The sequence below is a fragment of the Heloderma suspectum genome, chromosome 2 (genome assembly GCF_057233095.1).
Source record: "Heloderma suspectum isolate Gila_16-S chromosome 2, 16-S_ref, whole genome shotgun sequence".
Taxonomy (NCBI): Eukaryota; Metazoa; Chordata; class Lepidosauria; order Squamata; family Helodermatidae; genus Heloderma; species Heloderma suspectum.
In genome coordinates, this window is record NC_139459.1 from 203,608,163 (window position 1) to 203,633,838 (window position 25,676).

Consider the following 25,676-nt stretch of genomic DNA (forward strand, 5'->3'; position numbering starts at 1 on the left):
ATCACCTTGCCGACAAAGGTCCGTCTGATCAAAGCTATGGTTTTCCCAGTAGTAACATATGGCTATGAGAGCTGGACTATAAGGAAGGCTGAGCGCCGAAGAATGGATGCTTTCGAACTGTGGTGCTGGACAAGACTCTTACGAGTCCCCTGGACTGCAAGGAGGTCAAATCAGTCCATCCTAAAGGAAATCAACCCTGACTGCTCATTGGAAGGACAGATACTGAAGCTGAAGCTCAAATATTTTGGCCGAAGAGAAAACTCCCTGGAAAAGACCTTGATGCTGGGAAAGATTGAAGGCAAAAGGAGAAGGGGACGGCAGAGGACGAGATGGCTGGATAGCATCACCGATGCAATGAATATGAACGTGAGCACACTCCGGGAGAGAGCGGAGGACAGGAAGGCCTGGCGTGCTATGGTCCATGGGGTCACGAAGGGTCGGACACGACTGAACGACTGAACAACAACAAACTTTGTCACTGCTGGCTTTTCAGACTGTATGTAACTGTGTAGGTCCCAGTTCACCAAATTCCCATGAAAAAGGTTGCAGTGTGTCTTATTAACTGACAATTGTTTTTAAAATTATCTTACACTGTATTTCGACCCTAAAGGTTTTGGTTCACCATAGTAGAACAGTGACTTTATAGGTAAGATGTTTCAGTGATTTTGAGGGCTTTGCTGGAAATACGACCAGCCTCCCAACTCTCAGTTATATAGTGATTGTTTTACAGAATACACTTTTAAAATGTTCTTTAAATAGTTGGAACTGCATCCAGCATCAGGGAAATGTTTAATGCACAGCTTTTCCATTGCAATGTTAAAACCTTTAAGGGCCAAACTAAATAGTTAAATGCATGTAGTTAAATGCATGTTAAATGCATTTAACATGTGTAAAAAAAACAACAACAACTCTGAGGGGGATCAGAATGGGAACCTCAGTGTGTGGGGAAGGGCTTTAAATCTTTCCTCCCAAGCTGTGATCCCTGTGAACACTCCCCCTTCCCGCAAGCCGCTGTTCACTCTAAGAGGAAAGCTGTCATTAGCATCGATGGCAGCAGCTTGCCTTCCTGGGGAAACAGCAGCTTCATCTAGTTTTACCCTTACTTGAAGATATCACTGTTTTCTACGCTGACACCTCTTAAGAGGAAGTGGTTTCAATACTGTGTCTAGGATCCTGAGTTTGCTCCCACTGGCAGGAAAGTGCTTGATCAGAATTGCACTCATGGGACCTGGTGGACAGGGAAGGGGGGTGACTTTCACCAGTTTCCCCTCCCCTCTGTAGCCCCTTGTGCTCCTTGAAAATTTGCTCTGCAGGGTTGGAGAACCCTCAACCCTGCACCCAGGGTGGGGTGGGGAGCTGTAAGGGGAGGGCAAATTGCCAAAAATCAGCTCCCCCTTCTGTTGGATCTCAGTCCTAGCCATGATCAGAAGGGAGGCTTCCATTCATGGAAGACTAGTTAGGATTCAAAGCTATGTTTGCTTCCATTTGGAACTGGAAGCTTTAAAAAAAATCCCTCAAAGGTAATGTGCTTTTTATTTCCTCTGTCTCATTCTCTCATCCACTTTATATCTAATCAGCCAGTATCTAAGTCAAGCCTTTTCTTCCTCTCCTGTCTATAAGGAACCTTTTACTGAAGTGTTGATGGAGTTTATATTTATATTAAACAGTTTTTGCATATAGTATGTCAAGACCAAAATTGAAGACCTTATAAAGTTATAAACACTTGGATAAACCTTAATGTTTTACACTCATAAATGCCCAGACTTTTGATCATGACTTAATTGAATAGCTTATCAAAAAATGGAAAATATCACCAAATTTTAAATTCCTCAGTGCAACATAGGGTTTCCCCCCCCAAATCCCTTGCTACCGAGCAAGTCACTTTAAGCAAAACCAACCCAAGTGGTTTCTTCCTGCGCATTGGAATTTGAGACTGATACATGCTTCTCTCTGCCATTAAATATTTGTCCTCATTTTTATGGATTTATACCCTGCCTTTTAGTAAATTTTCTCACAAGGTGGCTCACAAAGTTATTAAAACAGTTCAGAATTAAATATGCCTTTCCCTCTATTTACTGGGCAGTGGATTTAGTCTATGTTGGGTTGGGACCATGCTGTTCTCCTGTGAGCGGATGTTCCTGTGTTTTGGTTACCTTGTCCCATATCAACCTGCCCATTCACGCAGATCTACAGATCAAGGCCTCCTGGATGTTGCCTGCTCAGGTATATCTGATGGCAACCAGGGAGAAGGCCTTTCCCATTGTGGGACCCTGCCTTTGGAATTATTTGATGTGTTTTGTACACTGCCCTGTGATTTGATAATGAAGGGCAGTATATAAATAGTTGTAATTCGTACATACATATGTACATATGTAAATAAATAAATAGTTAAGCGCTACATGTAATGAAAGACTGACCCAGGAACTTTAGATAGACATCAACAATTGATTAAATTAAATTGACAGATACATAAAATGTAGTAAACACCTTTCTCTTAGAAGGACTCAAGGTGATGTAGAATCAGTTAAAATCAAAGTAATCCATACAATAGAACAATGACAATGAAAAATAGAAGGCAGCAGAAGGCAGGACAAACTAACTTGTCTCACAGAGATTACCATTCAGTGGAGGGAGAAAACCCTAACTGCAGTTGACTTGATCAGCCAAACATTAAATGTGGACAGTTTGTTACTTTCCACCCAAAATCTTATCACTAGTTGTGGCAGCTCCAGATTTCTCAGAGGATGGGGAAATGAACTTTTCTTCTTATGAACCGTAATGTATGTGGTATGTGATGTTACACCTTCCTTCATTACAAACCTTTTTCAAACCTCCAACCTACAGGAGATAGTGGGTGATTTCAACATTTAGTGAGCCCATGCAGCCTTATGTACCTTTTGCAAATAATTAAGGAATTATTCTTTCCCTCAATAGCAATTCTAGAATTTCCCTATTCCTAAAGATATACTATGGGCTGGAACACATTCGTAAAACCGGAAATATTGGCTTGCATCCTAAGATACGTTAACATAAGGAAATTCACGGAATGAAAGTTTCCCATCCTCTCCTACCATCTGCACCCCCTGGAAAAGTCTCACCAGAGGATCAGGGGCTCCTTCTGAACAATTTTGGATGGGGCACAGAGGACTGCTGTGGGAGGGGAGAATTGTCTCAAATTAGGGACAGGAAACTTTCCTTCTGTAAACTTCCTTAACTTATCTTGGGCTCCATGCCATTACATATACAATAGGATGGGGACTACTAGATAAAGTGACTACCACACATGCAACATAGTGTGAAGTGAGGTGTACCCAATTCTTGTAGTACGTCCAGCTGAAGAAATGAATGGAAGGGTTCTGGATATCCAGGGCATCTTTATTTTAGCCTAGCAGTTTGGAGATATTTCAAGATGGGAACATTTTGGTCTAGTGAGGACAAAATATTTATTTAATTACATCATGGTAATATGCAGACTGAAAGGTTTCCATTCAGAGTCCAATAGTTCCAGTATTTTCAAATATTGCTAATATTTCCAAATCTGATCTTGCATTGCTGGAGAAAATACAGTCCTTTTGAGAAATAATACAGAATATGAGAATTTAATAACTGCAAAGAAAAGTATAGTGGATAAGATTCACAAGTGGCTGTGACAGCTGGACACTAATTAATTGCCACTTCAGTACAGGAAAAACCACAAGTTTTCAGAATCTAAGCGCCACAGAACTGAAGAGACCTCTGTTGATTAACAGCAGTTAGCTGATCACTGATGCTTATATAATAGTAGCCTGCAATATTGTTTCCCATTGCCTTCTTTGGGATAGATGCCTGATGCACAACAAATGAACAACAGAGATCAGAGATGGGGGATCTGTTCTGTGCTAGGTATGTGCTACACTTGCATTACAGGTAGGACTGGGTGTCATTGGAACCTTCCGCAGCATCTAGGATTGTTCTACCCCAGGGATGGGCAGACTTCAGATTTGTGGGATCTATCGTGTTTTTAATAGAAGCCCAAGATCCACCAACCACAGCCTGGTGCAAAAGACAGATACTTAGAATTAAAGAATTCTGAGCCCAGGAATGTATTTTGAGTACCAAAACTAAATAGAGTTCACAGTCCTTCCACTCAAAAGCCCAGTCATGGTTACCCCAAGTCTTTCTTATTTCAACAGTATAATTTTGGAGAGAGCCTGCTTGCTACTATTGTTAAAAAACAAAAGGGAGTCAGAAATCCTTGTGATCACCCAGAGATCTACCATTAGATCCAGGTCTACCTTCTGCCTACCCCTGTTCTATGCCACACTACTCCAACCTCATTGTGTCCTGCTATATTCTTCCTATAGGAGAGCCAACAAAGGCAATGTAGAGTACACCAGGAGGTCACCAACACAATGCCCACAAGTGCCATGGCACCCACAGGGGCTGCCAACAATGCCCGCAATGGTCTCCACTCCCTACCCTATTCAAATAATTATTTTTAATCAAACAAAACTTGAAAAATGTTAGGATGCCAGGTTTTTCTTCCTGTTTCCATGGGAGCCGTTTTGTGGTGGTGCTCACAGCAGTTTCTCAAATTCCTAAATGTGGCCATGGGTCCAAAAAGGTTGGGGACCCATGGAGTATGCATTTAGTCCATTGTAAACCTGAGGAGTAAAGTAAAGGTTGCAAAATCATGATGGTTTTTCTTTCTTAAAAGCCATACACATCAGAATGTGATCTTGCTTTGATTTTTTTGTGGATGAGGGCATGAGGAAAGATTTTATCCACATATTCGTAGCTAATTTTCAGTGACATTTAATGAATGTATGCGTTTTTCTTTTCCAGGTAATAACGATTGACATACTTGATTTATAGCATTTTCATCTCCTTTGTGATTTTGATAGTCAATTTAGAGCACCTTGAAACAAATCACGATTTTCAGTAGTTTCTCTTTTAAGAGTAACCTGAGGAATTATGGCTTTATTAGTTATTTTATTCCTTACATTTTGAACTGTAAATTAATTAAAATGTATTGAGACTAGCAAACAATGATGTTATAAGGTCAAATATCCAGCTTTTTATATTACAGGGTACCCCACTCTTAGAACTTTAGGAGCTTTTTGTTTAATCCTGGATCACAATGCTTTTTTAATCCAACTTTACTATTTTTCCTTTTCTTTGTTCATCTTCTTTACTTTAGAACAGAGCAATAGCAGAAAAAGCCTCAAAGTGAAAATGAAATATGTTTGTAAAACAAAATAATAGATTAAGTTAGGCTGTGTTGCTATATGCTACTTAGAAATTATTTTCAAGGGATAAATTAAACCAGTATAGATGAGTAAAACTGCCATGGAAGTAGAACAAAATTACAACTGGCAAGTACTTCACACAATTGCACTCCAGCGGAGAGTTGTAGAAGTCGAGCTTGGAAGAAGCAAACAATAATGACTGAAATACAAAGTGAGAAATTAGGAACTGAGAGGTCATTGTCAGGGGAAAAGAGGGGCATTACAATGTATTACATTATTGTCTGTTGTGAAACAGGCAGTTTGAAAAGAATCTGGCGCTAAAATTGTCGTTTAAAGAGATCCTATCTTCCTGTCAACCCTAGTATTTAAAGTTGATACACTTGAGTGGCATTTACTTTTATTCTTCCTACTCTTGTGCAGGGACAGTTCAGACTAGCACTTCCCTAGTGTCCGTTAGAAACATTACATGAAGAAAAATGGTACATGTTCTTTTAAAGATTATTTCAAGATGTAAAGATGTAAAGATTATTTCAAGATGTTTCCAGATCAAGTGGGGTATTTGCGTCAGGTGGTGTTCAAATGATCTCTTTTCTCGCTTTTTCTTCTGCGCAGTATGAACCAAGGGGACCAGGCAGGCCATTGTACCAAAGACGAATTTCATCTAGTTCAACCCAGGCTTGTTCTGAAGATTTAAACACTCCTCAAGATAGCCTTGGACAGTGTAAAGAGCTTCAGGACCATAATAACCCACCCTCTTTCAATTATTCATCCCCTGAATTGTGGGTAAACTCCACTTCATCAGCCCCATATCAGAACATTCCATGCAATGGATCCAATAGAGCAGTCCAGCCGAGAGAACTGTTAGGTAAGTGGTGCTTTCCTGTCGCCTTTAAACCAGCCCGCTTAACTTAAGGAGTTGCTCTGCTATTTCCAAGTGGCCTGTGACTCAGAAAGTTTATTGACATGCCCTTTCCTCTGCATCCAAACCTTACAGATGTTTTGGACCAATTTCATATTACAAATGTCCTGTCATTCTTTCTTTAGCAAGATAGCCTGCCAATTACTGAGGCGTTTTAAAAAGTGTGTGTAATTGGGCAAAACTAAGGAAATAATACAAAATGTAGGCCTGGTTTGGACATAACACTAAAACATGAGAAAGTATTATGAGAATGAGTAGCCACAAGCCTTGAACTTGCACTTTCTCCCCTCCAGTTGAACATTTGGTTCAATCAAATCAGGATTAATATCCTGGTTTGTGAGCAAACCGTGGTTTGAGCAAACAGTTCCCCATATTCGGATCGAATTGAAAACTGCAGTTTGTTAAAAACTGTGAACGGAAACTATAAACCTTTTCACATCATACACAAAGGGAAAGGGCCACGCATGAGCCTGTAGCTCATGCCTGCTCATCCTAATAAAGTAAACTATGGTGCATTACCTTTTGTGCTTTTAAAACTAATCTGTGTACTGTGTACTACTTCCATAGAAAGGAGGGTCAATCAAATGAAACTTTGTCCCTCTGGAAGGGAGGGAATGGCTCTGCCTTCCAAGAAAAGCAAGGTTAATCATAGGCTCCCAGAGTGTCCATGGAACTTTATTTTCTTCGGTCGTGTCTCAGAATCTGATTCTCTGTTGTTTCTCCTTCACAGTTATTTCTGAGACAGGGACGTAGGCTTGGTGGGGTGCTGGCAGCCACATGCAGGTGTAGTGAGGAGGCCATTCAGGACGCAGGAATTCACAGGGTTTAAAAAGGAAGAGGGAGGATTTTCTGAGAACAATCCACCAAATCAATCACCTTCCAGGCATATATTGTTTAGCAGGGAAGCCTTCTTAAGCATCCTGAATAGGGAAATCAGAACTTTAAAGCTGTCCATTCCCCCAGCCAATACTGCTCCCATGGCTGCAGTGGGAACGGAACTTAGGGGGGGCATCATTGCCCTCTTTGCATGTTCTGAGCCCTTGGCTCCTGTGATGCTCTTTCCAGAATTATTTGCGGTGGTTGTGTGTAAGGAGGGGAAGGATCCAACCAAAAGCAGGCCCCCTCATAGTTTCCACAGGAAACGTTATAACGTGCTAGGCAGAGATTTATCTTACTTTATGGTAGCCTGATCAAAGTAAAGATTTATATAGGACTGGAAGGCTTTGTCATCTTTACTGGGAGGCTTTTCCAGCTGATGGGAGTTTTGATGGTGAAATTTCACCTAAAGGTGAAAATAGTGTATACTGTCTCCTTCTAGAACAAATGGGGATCTTGAACCAGAAGGTTACATTCCAAATGAGATTGAAATTTACCAAAAATTATCTCATTAAGATATGGAATACCTTCATCTTAAGTGGTTACTGCTTTGTTAAAATGCAACATAATTTTTGCTACTACAAGCAGACTGGATGATCTTCCAGCTTTCTCATGGTCTTGGTTTCTTACTATCAAAAGCACCATATTCCATAACGAATTTGGCAATCAAAAACAGAATTGTAAATATTTAGTGCTCGTGCTGAGGGAGCAGTGCATGCAGGGGGGCTTTTACTTTTTTTTTTTCTAAACCCACAGTGGCTTCCTTTGCCAGTCTAATGCATACTATATGCCACATTCTAAGGAAGTCTTTAGAGCAGGGGTGAGCAAGTTTGGCAGTCCAGGGACCAGTTTCCCCCACTCCACCGTGGACACGCTGCGGGCTGCAGTCCCCCTACCACTGACCCTAAGTTGCAAAAAAGGGGGAAAACAAGCTAAAGTTGCCCATTTTATGTGGGGGTTTGCTGCCAAATTTCAGTGACAACCCACAACTTTTTCTTTTTCTTCCCTTTTTTAAAAAAGAAAAAAATAGATGGGGCAATGGGGTTGTGGGGGCTGCACGGGGGACCAGGACTGCAAGTGACCCATAGGCCATGTGTTGCCCAGTCCTGCTTTAGAGTAAAAATGGAAGCCTAAGGCTGTGATCCGCTTGCTCCAAAATAATCCAAGGAAAGTCAATTAGACTGCAATATAGGATCCAAAGTGGTGGTATGTTCGTATGTGTGTGTTCCTCTCACATATAGGAGCATTTAACCCATCCCTCCCCATCCCAGTAGACCACTGCATCCCTAGGAATCTCCCAAAGTTGGGGGCCCTCTGGGGCCGGCACTCCATAAGTCTTGAAGGGCTAATGTCCCAGGGTCATTTTGCATTATTTGTTTGCAATTTCAGCTCATACATGTTGGATCTTAGACAATTGTATTTATTTTATCACCGCTACCTCTGACACTGTTCTCTTAATTGCCTCATTTAATTAACACTTAGGGCACTTTCAGGGTAGCATCAGGGCTTTCAAAAACGTGTACCCTTTGAGAATTTGGGGCTTCATACAGCATTCAAAACATTGGCTAATTCCCACAGCTTTCTAGTTAGCCGCTTCACTCACAGCTTTGGGAAGGTGAACCTGGTCAAAAGCTATTTCTTCTACTGGTGATGTCTCCTTTGTGAAAAGTGTTGCGTTAAAATGCCTCCCTTTCTGGTTCTCTGTTTCCAGTTCCACCGAAGACTGTCAAACCCCCAGAAGAACAGATGAAAGTCGAAAACATCCAGATGTCCAATTCTTTTAATTACAACGTGCTCCAACACCTTGGCCAGTTCCCGCCCCTCATGCCCAATAAGCAGATTGTTGAATCCAACAGCAACAGCCAGCCGAGCACTGGTGTGAACAAGCCTGCCATGTCCTACGCAAGTGCTCTGCGGGCTCCACCAAAGCCCAAAGCCCCTCCTGAGCAGACAAAGAAGAATAGCGACCCTTTGTCTTTGTTTCAGGAACTAAGTCTAGGTAGTTCATCAGGTAGCAATGGCTTTTACTCCTATTTTAAATAATCAGAATATTTTTGTAGAGAAATTTTAATTTCTATTTGTGTCAGTAGATTTAAGATAGTTGGGGCTTCCCCTGCAGTTGCCACCATTTTTCTTTGTTTATATTAGTAAATATATCTTGGTTTAATTGCTTTGCTGCTAGACTTGAAGCTAACCTTTATAAATTATATTCCATTATCTTACTTTTTTTTTATGTGGGTCAGAGGTTTGAAAAAAAATCCCTAGAAAAACACACTTAAAAAAAATTATGTAACTTTATATATGTGTTGCATTAAAGCTAGCAGCTGAAAAGTTAACTGTGCAACTTAAAAAAAATTAAAAATTAAAAAAAACTTGTCTAAATTGTATTTAAAAAAATGTAAGTAGCATTTACATTTATTCAATAACATTTAGCATACTATGCTGGGTTTCTGTACCAGAAATGGCCAGTTAATGTACAAATGTATGTTATGTCTGCTTAAATTGTTTATTTTTTTTTAAATAAAGGTGCAGCATCTTCTAATTACTTTCAGTTTTATCAGCTTTCTGTAAATGGATGCTGCATTCTAAGACTTTTATAGTTTTAGAGCCTGTATGATGTGGTATAGTAATCTCCTTTGACTGTAGGATAAAGTGAAGACCTTCTTTGCAGACCCACATACCACTGTTTTAACATTTCAGAGTTTTTAAAAAAGCAGTGGTCAATATAAAAAAGAAAATAGTACACATTTTATTTTTGGACAAGCTGCTAATTTTAGCTTGTTTGAAAGATTAATTTGATAGGTTTGTAAACAAGAATCATGAAATTAAATCAAATTTTTCGCTATGTTGGGTGCTTTGTAGTTTAATAACTATTTAAAAGAAACAATTGAGTGAATTTAGTAAAATATTTGGGTCCCCCTCCCAACTATGCATGTGTAAATGCTTGTAATCTGGTTTCTCCTCCTCTGGCTTCTCTAGTGGTATAAAGAATTGTGCCGCTTTAAGTTCTCTCCCCCACCCCCTCACCCCCAGTAAAACCTTTTGGTACATTATTTGATGTTTACATTAAATGTGACATTATACACGGATATTCAAATATTTTGCTAACTGTTTTGTTTGAGGAACATCATTAAAGAAGATTTTTATGTTTGTCAAAGCTGTATCCAAATTAATCCACATTTTTGGGGAATTGAGTTGTGGGGAAGGGAGGGGGAGGAGATGTGATCTACATGGTTGTTTTTATTTTTGTATGTTCTGCTAAGGTTTTCCACAATCTTGGTCTTTTACCACTATATATTGAAAGTGAAATCTATAAAGAATTATACAGCAATATGTAACAAAATTTTGGAAAAAAAAACATTTTAGGGTAATGTTTACCTTTCAGGTTGTGGTCTTGTACACTGTTCATACTTTTGAAGTAAGGGATGTATCTTTTATAGCTTCTATAGAGGCACGCGTCCTCCTTTACACTTGAAAAGATCTCTTTGATCAGGAACATTAATTTTATCAACAGTTTATTTATTTTAATTTCCCTTTGTAAAACACAAGAGTAGTATTAACAAAAGTAGTATCATTTTTAAAACGTGTTCCTCTTTGAGGTGACACAGCTTCCCACAGCTTTGAAACCATTGGGATCTCTCCGCAGCCTTTTGCTGAGCTACTGTACTTGCTTCTGTATTCAATCTGATATTTGCTCTGGTTACAATCCATTTATTCATGTTGGGTTTTGTAAATTGTGATGGTAACATCTCTGCTTGGTCGAAATCAATGCCACTTTTCTTACTGATTTCAAAAAAGTCAGGATTTCACTCAAGGGTCTTTCTATAAAAGATCTGCATACTAATTTAATGCACTGTAATATTTGAATGGTTACTGGGTTAACGGTTCAGAAAAGCAGGGTAAAGCTGCATAGCCATGTAACTTTATTTCTTAATGTTATAAAACCAAACAAAAAGCAAAGGAGAAATCCCTGCTCAATTTTGCTTAGCACGTTGAGCAACAGTATCAGATCAGGAAGATTCAAATATATAAAGGCCAACTTCTCTGCATCTCAAGTTGAGCTCCCATTGCTATCATTAGGAACTCTGGCCAATTATTGATAATAATTGCATCCTTGGCTGGTAAAAAACAAGGTTAGCCTCACTGCACTAAGTGAAGCTCTTTCTGATTTTCAACTCAGGTTCTGAGTCGTAATCCTGCCCCTAGTTACTCATGGTAAATTCTGTTGAGACACTGAGACGTACCCGTGCTGCCCTGTTCTTGGTCCATATAAAAGTATGGTAGCAGGTTAGTTAGAGCTCAAGTGCACGCCCTCAAGTCAGAACTCTAACTTCATGGCTTTCAAAGTCATGCATTTCTATAGAGTCTTATGATTCTGTTCATCTTACCTGAAAATTAAACCAATAAACATTTCTTGTACTTTTATTTTGAGCTGTGATTTAGTTGAGGAACAGTTGTTCACATCGTATTTAAGCTGTCATACACTGGTATTTCTATTGCAGCAACAACTTTCTAAAAACATTAAAGCACATCTTTCCTAACCCCCCGCCCCTCCATTATTCTTGTTTAACGTTTGTCTGCTTGCTTTTATCTCATCAGTAAGCTATGTCAGAAGCATATGCCTCCATTTGAGATACTGATCGTTTACCTTTTCAGTCTTTAGCAATTAAAGCAGGTTTTCAGTAAAATTAGGAAGAGGTTGTAATCCTCATCCATTTACTCTACATTATCGATTTTAACAAAGTTACTGTCGAGTTAAATTGATTGTGAACTGCAATAAGATGTGGCTTATATGTGAACCCTAGCGAGGTTGATGTTTCTTTGTTTCTCAATACGGTTTTCTCTAGATATCTCAAGTGATAGCGATTTCAGAAAGGGTATAGCAAAGCTCCACATCATTACAATCTGCTGGTTCCCCGCACATACTGGAACATAAAGAAGTTCTGATGCTCTAGTACGTTCAGACTGCTGGTATTAGTTATACCAACACTGGAGAAATTCTACTTCCAAACAAATCACAACATTCTGATTGACTTCAATCATGATGGAATTACCATTCCATTGTCACTGGTTTATGCCATTAAAGACATACACATTGTCAATTACGGTAAAACAGTACTGCCCATGATCCTGATTTTTACAACATATAGTCAGAACTATTACATAGTTAGGTCCATGGGTCTTATTTATACCAACCTTATAGAATTTGCAGCAGTTCCTCTCCCCCCGTGCCCCCTGCCCCATAGTAGTAGAGTTTTCAATAATTTCATTTGACATTTTCAGAAACAAAATATACTTGAGTCATGGAAACAAATATCTTTACTTTAATGGGAGCATGTTATGTATCACTGCACTTAAAGGAAGTTTTAAAATATGTTAGTGGAGTGAGAAAATGTAATCCACTTATGCTCGGTAATATTTAAAAGAAAAAGCTGCTGATCTTTGACATATGAACCATGTTGGTTGACATTATATTTGATATATTAGGTGGAATAAGTATTTTTCTTTTGGCTGAAGGATTCATTTTGTAGGAAGCATTCAGTCTTGTAAATTCATGAAAATGAAAAATTCTGCTTGCTATAACATGAAGCTAGAAAACTCGATGGTTCCTGATGTTGCGACAATTTAGCTTGTCAACCTCATTTAATTGTATTATGCTGTTAGATACACACTGGATTCTGATTTTTGTCTTCTGTTGCTTGCATGCACAGTAGCTATTTTACTACTTAGGTGATGAACCAAGGGAAAAATGACATCATCTGACCTAGTCTCCATCTACATAATCCTGCCAACTACCCTATTCCAACCAACTTGCCCCCAGCCCCAATCAGAAAATGCTACTGCCTTGTATTTAGCAGTGATTGAGAACTCCAGTCTGGGATCTACCTAAGTGATCTTCATGATGAAGGATATCCAACATGAGCAAAAGGCCCATTTCTCACCTGGTTATCCTCACTGAATAAGCACATACTTGCAAGTATAGAAACACCCCTGCCTATATTGTAGGGAGTTCCACCCTCAGCCCATGTATATGTATATGGCTATTCAGCCTTAAGTATAGTGATCTGAGCATATTGGGGGAAGGGGGAGCACAGACAGGGTGTCCCAATTTTATAGATAGATGTATTTTCCTACTTGTGGGAGAAATGGCCCTATGTTTTAAGAGGTTCAAAGTTAAAGATGGAGAGATTTTACATAGCCAATGAGAAATGACAGAGCATCCACACTCAAGAGCATTTGATATCTTTGAGGTCTTGCTTATTCACAGAATTCAGTCCAGGAAAATATAGTTGTCCAAACCTGCCTCTGTAAGAAATCTAAACTTTCAAAGGCACATCTGAAGTGTTCCGTTAAATACGTGATGGTTGTGGGGCCCAAACAGTCCCATCCACCTGCTCCTTCAGAATTTGCCTGCTCCCTCTGCATTCTACTAGGCAAATGCATCCCTATGCATGGCTCTTTCCTCTGCCTCTTTCTCCCACCTGATATTATGTGCAGCACTAGGTCTCCTGGCCAGCCTGAGTTATTGCACCATAGCTTGCAAATCTTCTGTTTTTCAGATGTTATGCAGAGGGAGCTGGTGTGGTTTGATAAGCATGATCCTTAGTCAGTCAGCATATTGTAGGTGTCACAACATTTACTAAAGAAATATGAACTAGACAAGTTACATTTAGGAACATCAATTTTGTTTCTAGACTTGCAGCTCAAGCATTCGTACTACTAAAGATTCCTGGCCATGAAGGCCCTAGAAATAGCTTTAAATAAAATGTGAATCTGTGAAGTTTTGTGCTAACAATTCTGAACCTAGTAGTGTATCCATCACAAGGTGTGTATGCATTTGATACATGGTGAAAAATATTGTTAACAGCCATTGCACTGCAGCTTTAGTAGAGTTGTCTATTGACCCAAGATAATACAACATTTGTTTCTATTAAGATCCAGCTTTAATTAGGCAAGACAAATAAATAAGGGTAGATTGTTGTGTTAAAGATATGGTGAATTTTGGATCTGTGTCATCTCCCATCCACATCACTAGAAATACTCCCATTAGGTAGGTCATTCTCTGTGGACTGGCATTCTATTTCTCTTCTCATGTGAGACTGAATATCCTTCCATTTTTATGTTACCAGTCTTTGCTGCATGTATTTACCAGCTTCACTTTTGCACTATGTGTACTACCTACGCAATTATCCACATCCATTTTTATGGCAGCCATTACTAGTCTTAGATATGGAATTGCTTAGTTGTCAAATCTTTTTGCTCATGCTCAGACATTGTGGTGTAACACCACATGGTATCTTATTATTTGTTGTTGTTGTATTTTTAACAATCCCCACCCCACCCCATCACGGTTGTCCTCTGCAGTAGGTCACTGCTGAGAGTCCTGATGTATTCCAACAAATACATTCTTTGTTTTGTTACAGTGCATTCTGGGCATTTTTACCCAATATTAAATAGAACAATAATCTCTCAGTAACCTATCCACTTACATTTGTTCTACCTTCACTGTTGGCCTTAGCTACAATGGAGCCTATTTTTAATGACATATAGAGGTGGAGATTGGAAGCAGATAAAAAGTGTCCATGCTAGAATCTGCTGTTGGAAGCAAATACTTCACAATGCCTCACAGTTAGGCTGGTCATGTCTGTGTTTAGTAAAATACAGTCACCATATAAAAGCCATTTGAGAATTAAAGCTTCAAGTAACCCGAGGCCCAGTTTAAACAACCAGTAGGCTTTAATGGAATCATCTGTGGGTGTGCACAGGGTTGCTGAAGGATATAGCTACCTAGCATAGATCAGGTGGAGGTGGCTTATGCACAGGGCCACTGTGATTTGCACTATTATTGTGTATAGGACCTATATGGAAGCAGCACTTTATGCAAGTGGTGCCTCCATGCGATCCCCACCAGATTGTGAGCTCACCAAGAGCTTCACACAGGTGATCACATCATAAGACCTGAGCACAAACTTGGGAACAAAAGTTCTGGGAATGTGAGTCTTCATTCTGTTGGAAAAGGCAGATGCCCATTTTGACATATCTCAAAGCTCCTGAAGCATCTCTGCAAGATGCATGCACCTGAGCCTATCCAGATGGCAGTTTCCACCATGACTTGTTTAGTACTGAACTTAGAGTGAGAAAAACTACCACAAAAGAGAGATGACAACTAGCTCAGGGTTTTTGCACAACAGCTTCTTGATTGAAGGGTACCACACATGCAAAACCTGCTCATTCCTAGTCTGCTTTTTGGACTAGCAAGGATCAGCCCCATGTGAATTGTAGATATCAGTTGTGCTGCATCAGCACAAGTAACTGAAGAACCCTCCATCTGGAAGCACCCATCCCTGACTTTTACAACAGGATGGCTTATGTCTCCTGTGCATTTCTTGGCAGCTTTCCTCATAAATGTTGTCTTGCCCCATGGTTTATGGAAGACAGGAATCCTCTATCCTATCTGTTGCAGTAGCCCTGTTTTCCAGATTCCCTCTGCTTTGGTCCCTGATTCCTTCCTTCCCTTTCCCTCACACTATGCCTTGGGTAACAAGTCCTGAGGCATACTCACCCACATCAATGCTGCCACCCACAAACTACTGCTATAGCCAGATAACTAGGACCAGCCAGTGGCAAAGTTGGGCCTAATATTTGTGGTTCTTGCAGTGTGTGGCCACAAAGATACGCAAACTTAAGCCCCATTGATTTTAATGAGATACAAGTACACATAACTGCACTATTGGTGCATGGGGAGGGGGAAGAGAACTGGACCTCTCTAACTGTGGCAACATTATGTGGCAAAATTCACCTTTAGTCTGGATCTATTAACAAAATTGGAAGTTAGAAAAATAATCTGTTTTCAAGTTGATATAGAAATCTCTAACATAATTGCATTATTTGAAAAGCAAGAAAACATCCTCAATAAAATAATGGAGGTTTTCATGTCTCCACTGATACTCACCATGGCTTACTTTAGAAAAGAAAATGGCCTTATATATTTAAAAGTCAGTACGTCTAGTATTAGCAGAAACCCCTGAATGTAGCTCAGAAGAGCTGCAAAGCACCAAGAATGGTCTAAGCCTTTCAGAATTTAGATTGCATTCACTGTCTACTGGTGGTCTAGATTGCGAAATTCAGAAGGTGCTTTTGAAAGTGTTTCAACAACTTTTGTGATTCCTTGTAAACTGCGTTGAGGACTGGGGTCTTACAGTATCTATCTTCAAGTGTAATGATTGTCTTGGTGCACTCTTTATTTTTAAAGATTAATGGTAACACAAAATGTATTTTACTGCTACATTTAAAATGTATTTATAATAAAATGCCTTTTTAATAAATAATATTGAAATTATCAGTGCATTATGTTTGCAGTACATGCTGATGGATTGTTTGAAATACCTCTGAATACAATACATGTTGGCATACAGCATGGATGTGATTCAAGACCTAAAGATTTGTGGAGAAACACTGCTTTTACTTTAGGTGGAAGGAGCAGCTGAGCTACATTTGCAATCACTCAGCTCAATTGTTCTTGGTTATGATAGCTCCATTAACTTCTGGGGTCTTCACCAGAACTGAAACCAGGTTTCAGGCATCTTTCAGTGTTGCACTGACATAGAGCTTAAGAGCGGTGCCCTAAAATCTGTACAAATGTTTAACGATAATACAAGCATTTATTTCACCACCAAAGCATAACACAGCTATTAAATAAACATGTATATATGCACTGCTAAGTGACAGTGACATGTATCTAGCACACATCATATAGCCCCATACAAAAGCCTCTACCCCATAGTTTGTTTGTCATGAAGGACCAATACTTGAAGATGATGGAAACCAATAGTCATCTGCTTCAGTTAGCATTGCTTGTCTAGGTGTGGATCAGCCTGATAGAAAGAACATTTTGGCTCTGCTTTGCCCAGTGTTGCCCTTTGCTCTATCCCTATCTGTGGAGTATGGTGGATTTAGGAACAAAATAACCATGTGTTGAGCACTGAGAACAATGAAGATGGCACTGAGTAGTGACTGACTGTGAGGATGGTGATTAGAGCCACAGGGCAGTAATGGAATGTTGTGCTTCATCCCAAGCTTGGTCATTCAGTGTGGGTGTGGATATGGCTAACTAGGCTATAATTGGAAGTGCCATATCCAAACACCAGTTGAATTTCAATTTTCTGTTGCTGTGTGTTTGAGTGCATGGTTGACCTTTTCAATAAGATGTTGTTTTGGATCAGCTCAATTCTCCCTTTTTAGAGGAGGTCCCCTGTCCCTTTTCTTCACTTAGTCATCTGGAATTCCATGTATTCTCTCTCTCAAAAAGACCCTTAATAGTTTTTCTTAATGTATTAGTGCAAACCTTCACTGGTTGAAGACAGACGCTTTGTGCTAACTAGCTAGGATGATGTGAGAAGGGGAAACAACAACAAACAAGGAACTATGGTGATCTGTTGGCCTTCTTGACACAAAATTGTGGCTTGGAAAGAGGACAAGTCTCAAATTCATTGCTTGTTAAACTTTTGTTCTGGGTCTGATGTAGAGCAATACAGTTTATTTATTTATGATATTTATTTGCTTCCCCTATAATAAGTTCCCATGCCTATATTGCCATTGACAGAAGGGCATCAACAACCAGTCAGTGGATGGATAGATTCAACTAAAACAATTCATGGCCGATGTAGTTTAAACTGGACTAAGATGAGAGCCCCTGAGGACCACTTTGCACAATTCCATGTTTAAATTGTATAATGGTCAAATGTTTTCTGTGTACAAGTGAAAACAATGTATGAACATCACAAATGAGTTTGCAGATGTACATTTTACAGGTTCACTTACCTGGGAGTTGAAATTAGCCATTGATCCCCAACAAGTGTTCATGGTGGTGGCAAAATGCAGGTTTGCTAACACATAAGGTGTGAAATGGTCCTGATATATTACTGTGATTATTCCATGTATTAAGTATCACATTCACCAGAGTTAAATCTGGCAAAACACATTATGGAACAAACAGTAGGAGTAGACATTAAACATAACTGTACTGCAGTATGTTAGAAAGCCGACAAATATATGCTGATGTATATTAATAAGGGAGGAAACCTCAGAAATTATGCAGTTCATGATTCAGGTACATAACATCCAAGATGTTTGCTATATTGTCATTACAATTTCTCCAGCCCTATCTAACTCCTGTCCCTGTAACCAGCTCTGCTTAAGGAAAACTAACCCTTCACAGTGTTGAAGTGATTTTAAAATGAGGCCCAACCCCTACCCAAGGGGTGCCTAGTTGCCTCCATTTTCAGTTAATGTATTAATTATAGCTTATTTCTGGTGTCCTTTGTGCCTTGGGAATGTAAACAAGTCTGTCTTTGAGATATCAAGTAGGCCATGAATAGGCCTGCCTGTCAAATACCAAGGGTTGCTGTCTTATAAAGTGCTGTGATTTTGCTTGCTGATGCAAGACTTGCATGTAATTTCCCACCCAAGGAAGAGAAGTTCCACATGGAATTTTAGTCAGCAACTGCAGGTTGAGGCAAATCATCTACCACAAAGGGGGCTTTAAGAGAGCAGAGCCCACTGGGTATGGCAGACAAATGGAATCTCCCCAGCCACACACAGCAATAAACACACAAGAGTAAACATCTGCTGCCATACACTTTGAGCCTTTACTGTCCTCAGTCTAAATTCTTGATGGTGGCTTCAGCATTCATAGTTGTATTCAAAGCTGTCATATCCTTGCTTTCTTCCCCAAAGGTTTATTAGCAAATTTATCAACAGCAGAAGTGAGCATATATTATCTTGGGAATTCTGAAGACTCACTGTCTCATTTTCTTTGTCCAATAATTTCCCTTCAGCTCCAAAATGAGAGAAGTCTTTTCCTTCTTCTGACCTAGCCACTGTCTAGCTAAGAACAGCTGACATTTTTAAGGGCAATGTGTGACATGATAGAAGTGTCCGGTTGTCTACACATTAACTACTTTAAAATACCAAACGGAAGTCAGTGAAGTTGCTAAGAAAAATCACAGAGGGAGGGGAAGAAACAGAGAATCTTCTTTCCCTCTTAATTGAAAAGAAAAAGGTCTTGAAATGATATTAATGGGGAGGAAGAGAGACCAAATTTGAGCTTGAACAAACACAGGAGATAATTTTTGTGCATACATTGGCTCAGTCAGAAACGCTGATAAATACCATGTCTGTTGGCATGTGAGAGGGGGGATTTAAGGAATCTATAAAACGGGGTTGATATTGCATACTGAGCTTCTAGCTAGAGATACCTATCTATGGGGAAGGGGGCTGTGTGTGTCTCAGCCAACTTAAGATAAATGTGTTGGGTAAATGAGATAAATACAGTCAACTAGCTTAAGTAGATATGGGGAAAGTAATATATTTGACAAATATTCCTTCAAAAATTGTGACGCGGATCTTCACTGGGTTGTGAGGTAGCAAAGTCTCCTTGGATATCTGGCTATTGAATATTGCACATTGCAGAGGTAGTGTGGGGCAGTGGAACAAGTGTGGGGTTCAATTAGAAATCCCTTAGAAAGAGCTTTGTTCTGCCTCCAGATGATGCTATTTCTTTTTTAACATGTAAGAGTGATGTCAGAAAGGCATCACATCATATATTGCATTATAGTGTGCTTTAATCTTCCATGACCCCCAAACTAAGCACCTGGTTTCTAGGTTTTGTAGAATGGTGCCCTGAATGCGCACACAAATGGAAGGAGCAATCCTACTGGGATAGGCAGCCGCCTCCAAACTCAGAAGCGACTGACTATCCAATGCAGGGTGGGCGGAGTGCAGAGGGGATCTTCTCCTCCATGGACCAGCTGCCCTGCATTCATGGCTAGACAGCCAATTTTGGCTGTCTAGCTGGAGTGGTTGAGAGCAGTGGAGGGGGGGTGGGGTGGCGGCCGGACAACACATAGGAAGCGTCGTAATGATGCTGCCGCCATCCCTGCTCCTCCCTGCCCTGGGAACACCCCCTTTCCTCCCGCTCCATGCTGCTCTTCCAAGCACAGAGCCCAGGATGATCCATGCCACCTATGAGGGGGCAGGGAGGTGGTTTTTTAGGAACTGACCTTGTAGTGTGGGCTCCAAGGTTGGTTCCCGAAAACCAAAAAATCCTATGGCCGTCTAGCCGCTGTCTAGCAGCCATAGGATTGTGCCTTTAATTCCATTATCTCAGGGACAAACTTGATGTAACATTAAACGGATCATTTAAGGTGCATGTTTTTTAAAAATACAAATAGCAGCCATGAAGTATGTGTGTGACCATTTTTGGACTGCCGCAAGTGGGAACGGGAAGTTTAACCCTTTCTTTCCCTCTGCAGTCCTGAGGGAAATCACCCTCTAAAGCTGCTATTTGTATTGGGAGGAAGTCCCGCACTGTAAGCAGCCTGAGCGATATTTTCTTGGAAGAATGGTGGGGTACAAATCAAATAAATAAATTGGCATGAATAGAGGATTTCCTCCCAATGCACATTCCAGCTTTGGAGCTGGGGGTGGGCAGGGGTGGTGATCTTTGGATACAATTGGTTCCGTGGGCATATTGCAGACTTTCCGTGTGCACGAATAAGACACGGACCCAGAATCATCTGATGCACACCCACCCTGCAATGCATGTTCAGACCCATATGGGATTGTCCTGTGCAACTTTCTCTACCATGTTGGAGTGAGAATGCAGATTCCTATCCAGATGTCATAGAATCATAGAATAGTAGGGTTGGAAGGGGCCTGCGAGGCCATTGAGTCCAATCCCCTGCTCAGTGCAGGAATCCAAGTCACAGCATCCCTGACAGATGGCTGTCCAATTTCATCATGAATGCCTCCAGTGCGGGAGACCCCACCGCCTCCCAAGGGAATTGGTTCCATTGTCGTATTGCTCTAACGGTCAGGAAGCTTTTCTTGATGTTTAGCCGGAATCTGGCTTCCTATAACTTGAGCCCATTATTCCGTGTCCTGCACTCTGGGATGATCAAGAAGAGATCCTGGCCTTCCTCTCTGTGACACCCTTTCAAGTACTTGAGTGCTATCATAGCTCCCCTCAGTCTTCTCTTCTCAAGGCTAAACATGCCCAGTTCTTTCAGTCTCTCTTCACAGGGCTTTGTTTCCAGTCCCCTAATAATTTTCGTTGCCCTCCTCTGAACCCTCTCCAGTTTGTCTACATCCTTCTTAAAGTGTGGTGCCCAGAACTGGACACAGTACTCCAGATGAGGCCTAACCAGTGCTGAGTAGAGGGGAACTAGTACTTTATGGAATTTGGAAGCTATACTTCTATTAATGCAGCCCCAAATAGCATTTGCCTTTTTTGCAGCCACATCACATTGTTGGCTCATATTCAGCTTGTAATCTGCAACAATTCCAAGATCTTTCTCGCTTGTAGTATTGTTGACCCAAGTATCTCCTATCTTGTAACTGTGCATTTTGTTTCTTTGTCTTCTGCCCAACGCTCCAGCCTATCAAGATCTCTTTGAATTTTGTTTCTGTCTTCCAGGGTATTAGCTATCCTGCCCAATTTTGTGTCATCTGCAAATCTGATAAGCATTCCCTGCACCTCCTCCTCCAAGTCATTAATAAAAACGTTGAAGAGCACTGGGCCTAGGACTGAGCCCTGCAGTACCCTGCTTGTTACCTCTCCCCAGTTTGAGAAGGTCCCATTGATAAGGCAATGCCTACCCCTGACCCTCTCCTGATTTACTAACCGCATGCAACAGTTTCTGGTAGCACAACTGGAACTGGATTGGGACTTATGGTGATGGATTTATAAGATCAGCTTCTTCAGAGTAATAGACTTCCCCCCTTGTGTTCCAGGTTGTCAGACTCTCCCTGTTTCTCACACCATTTGTCGTAAGCATTATATTGTTCCCTATATCAATAATTTTACTGAAAGTTCTTTGTTTAGTGTGTTTCAAAAAGTATTTGCAATTTCCCCTTGAAAATGGCAAACAATTATCTTGTCAAGTAAGGCAGCAAAAATCTATAGCATCTATCAATATGCGCTCTGCACCTTATGCCTGTTTTTTCCCTCATCAACATGTCTGTTGGCTGATGGCTCAGCAACTAAAGCTTGGTCGGAAATTAGATTGTTGCTGGAAGGTGAAGTGTGATGACAAAACACCATCATCTCACATGTTGTGGGATGTGCATGTGTGAAATCCATAACTAGAGCTTTTTGTCCTGCCTTCCTGCATTCTGCAACTGCACGGATCTGAGCTGCAAGCTACAAGGTTCACCAGATGAGTGACATTTGCGTGAATGCATATGGAAGTCAGAATTAGATAAGTGGTGTGCGTGTGTTGGAGAGGGGAGCGGGCAGGTAAGATTATGGCGATACTGATTTTTGACATTTCTATGTATTATTAAATTCGACTTGTGTGTTGCATTACAGTAATGCTACCTATATAATTACTGCCTGGTTATTGCTCTTTATCCTGCTAATTGGATCCACAGAACCTGAGCTATCACATTATTTATTACTACCCTCCACAACTAGTTTAAAAATGGCTGCCATTTTGTAGTGTGAGAGTTATAGAAATGACTTGCCCCTTGACACACTCTCCCTAGAACAGCCATCCATGATGTAATACCTGCCCTGCTGTTCATGTCTCAATTGCCTCTTGGGACCCTGCTAGTTTTGGCAAGCCTTAGACATGCACCCTTCTGTCAGCTGGTCTGAAGTCTTACCCCTTTTGATAGTGTCTCTTCCTTGCAGGTTGTGTACCTTCTAGCCCGAATGAGCCTTAATGGCTCTTTTCCCCATTCCACACACCTTACCAACTCAGAACTGGTATTAAATGCTAAAAAGGTACATCTCTTTTTCTGGTTGTAAGGTTTATTTCTTCAAGGCCTGCATTTATTCCCTGTCCTAATGGCCCCTCTGGCTAAGTGGAGTAAGGTCGCTCCTTCTCTGTATGTCTTTACGATATAGATCAGGGGTACACAACCTGTGGCCTGTGGGCTGTAGGTGCCTCCCCGCTAAGCCCTGCTGTGTGATTCTCCAAGACCCCAAGACCCTGCCTCCTCCAGAAAAACTGAACTGCCGCTAGAAAAAAAAGCCCTTTCTGGCCACTGCCAGAAAAACCACCACTGAATGTGCAGTAGCCAAGATCTCTGCTGTGGAGCCAAGTACTCTCTTGGAAGCGGGGTGGCGGGTGCAGGATTGGGCTGCCTAGATTGTGGCTTTACTGCTGCTAACAGCGATGCTAAAGTAGCAATCAGCTCAGGGGGAGATTCAATCAATGTAGATGATACGAGCCAGTCAGTTAGAAGGATGGGACTTGGAGGAGATCCCTTGTAGCCCTCCAACTCTGAAAAGTATTGGCTTTTGAAACATGATTTCACCATCTCCACCATTTCCCCATGCATTATATCTCAATAAGTAACCAGTGGACACGAGAACTATAATAAAATAGTGAAAGTTGGCATTAAGCAGCAATATGTTTGCAATGTGTTCAGGAAAACATGTCCATCCTCACATTATCCAAAATCTTTTTTAATTTTTTTTATTGTTGTTATTATTATTATTATTATTTAACGTGCATAATAACGTCACATGTTCCACAAATTGGTGGTAACACTGTTTACAGTTGTTCACCAATCCAGTCTCCCTCCAGTGATACAGATGGGAAAAAAATTGGTTTACACAGTGGCTAGAATATGGCTTCAATCTCTTGCTTCCTTTACTTAATTGGGGAATGGGTCTCCAACTTGGACAAGACTGATCTCTCCTTAACTGCAGATTTTCATTCAACCGGATTAACTCTGTCCCTTCCTCAGCTACATTCGGTGGGCTGCATTACCTCAGGTAGTGTTGTAGAGCACAATTATTTTTAAACGCTGTCAAGGCTGGTAATCTTAACAGTTAATGTTTTTTAAAAGAACAATACTTTGTGTTTAAACTCCCCTTTGATTTTATAAACAGGTGTTACCCAAAGATTCTTCAGTCAACCTACACCAACTCCCGGCTGCCTGTTGTAAAACCTATATATAGCTGACCTTTGCGGGGAGGGGCAGGGCAGGGAGATATGATGTTACTTAAGTGGCAATATGAGCTAGAGGGACTTAATGTTCAGGCTCCGCATCCATACAGGTCTCCCAGGGGTTCTGAGGCATGCGAGGCAAGGAGATGAGCAGAAGAGAAACTCCACAGAGGAAGAGCAGGACAAAGGAGGCACAGGCACAGGCAAAAGACCACGAGTAGTAGTACTCTATCCAGTCAGTGTCGTCGCTGTCAACCATCTTTTTGACAGATTGCCTCATGACTTCCACAGATATGATAATGCACAAGCCTGGAGGGAGGGAAAAATGAAAGCCATGAACAGATGAAAACTATTTAGAATCATTGGTTTTCAATTTAATTGAATCCCAGCGCCTTCTTTCCAATTGCCTGGAAACGTAAGGTAAGAAGAGCTCCGCTGGATCAGGCCAAAGGCCTATTTCATCCAGCATCTTGTTTCCCATATTGGCCAGCCGGATGCCTCTGGGACGCCGACAAGCAGGACAGAAGGGCAACAGCACCCTCCCACTTGTGTCCCCCAGCATGCTTCTGAACCGGTAGCACATAGCAGCTCTTGATAGCCTTTCTCTCCATGTGCTGTATGTGCGTACATGAGTGTACAGTTATAGTTATAATCTAGCTATATATTTGTCAAATAAATTACTTAGCAATGGTTCAGTATGGCTAGGGAAATGTCCTAATTGTTAAAGGATGATGGTGCGAAGCCCATCAGGGCCCAGGGAAGGTGGCGCGCCTGTTTCCGCATCAGTTAAGGTAGTGGGATGCTGGGGGTGGGGGTGTATGAAAAGGAACAAAAGAAAATGCACTCTGAGACAGAAGGATATCATATGAAAAAGGGAGCTTGTGGGAGCAGGAGCTCGCTGAAGGCTGAAAGGCATCTAGAATGCTGGGCTGCCTCTCTGGGATCTGATGAAGGGTAGTGGATTTGCTGCTTGTAGGAGCGCTTAAGCTGTTTGCCTCCACCTCTGCTCTACTTGTACTTGTCTATTTGTAAATACATGAAATATTAGCCCCAAACCCCTCACCATAACTCTACAGTGATTTCTCTCCCCAAAAGGAGGCCACATTCTGGAAAGTGCTAATCCTGGAGCTTCTAACTATTCAGGCAAATGAGAAGCACACTGTAAGATATATATGCAAGAAGAATGACTAGCTACCATCAAGAGGCTAGAGGGGCTTCCTGATGAGGCTTTTGTTTTGCCATTGCCCTTCCTCATTCACAGGAGTTTTACAGGGCATCCAGAACACGTCATCTTCCATTCGTAGCCCTCCTGTGTTTCCCACTTATTTATTTATTTATTTATTTAACACTATTATACTTTTGTCAATGCCAATAAAAACTGTAACTGTTCGGTTAAGGAATGCCTCCTGGAACAGTGCTGTTTTCAGGAGTTGCCGGAAACAACACAATGTTGGTGCCTGCCTGACTTCCAGGGACAGGGAATTCCAAAGAAAGGGGGCCGCCATGCTGAAGGCTGTTGTCCTGGTGGACTCCAGTTGGGCCATAGGTCCATGTGGTCCATGTGGAACCACCAGGAGCAAGCCCTCCGATGACCTCAATGACTGGGCAGGTTGGTAAGGGAAAAGGTGTTGTTTCTTCTTACCTCATAAAATCCATTAAGGAGAAAAAGGCAGAAGAGTTGCACAACACCTT

At 41.0% G+C, this 25,676-nt stretch overlaps 2 protein-coding genes across 8 annotated transcripts in view; one reads left to right on the forward strand and one right to left on the reverse strand.

Annotated features, from left to right (window-relative positions):
• The window catches only part of HELZ (helicase with zinc finger), a 165,207-nt gene extending 153,651 nt beyond the window's left edge, over positions 1-11,556 (forward strand). For all 7 annotated transcript variants that reach the window (XM_084837470.1, XM_084837471.1, XM_084837472.1 and 4 more), the window contains 2 exons: positions 5,841-6,093; positions 8,735-11,556. In XM_084837470.1, the coding sequence (XP_084693596.1) occupies positions 5,841-6,093; positions 8,735-9,066 (585 nt within the window). In that variant the 3' untranslated portion in view covers positions 9,067-11,556. The remainder of the gene's footprint in view (positions 1-5,840; positions 6,094-8,734) is intronic.
• An 11,923-nt stretch (positions 11,557-23,479) lies between these two features.
• CACNG1 (calcium voltage-gated channel auxiliary subunit gamma 1) overlaps positions 23,480-25,676 on the reverse strand; it is a 32,735-nt gene continuing 30,538 nt past the window's right edge. The window contains exon 4 of the mRNA XM_084837482.1: positions 23,480-24,293. Within this exon, the coding sequence (XP_084693608.1) occupies positions 24,067-24,293 (227 nt within the window). The 3' untranslated portion in view covers positions 23,480-24,066. The remainder of the gene's footprint in view (positions 24,294-25,676) is intronic.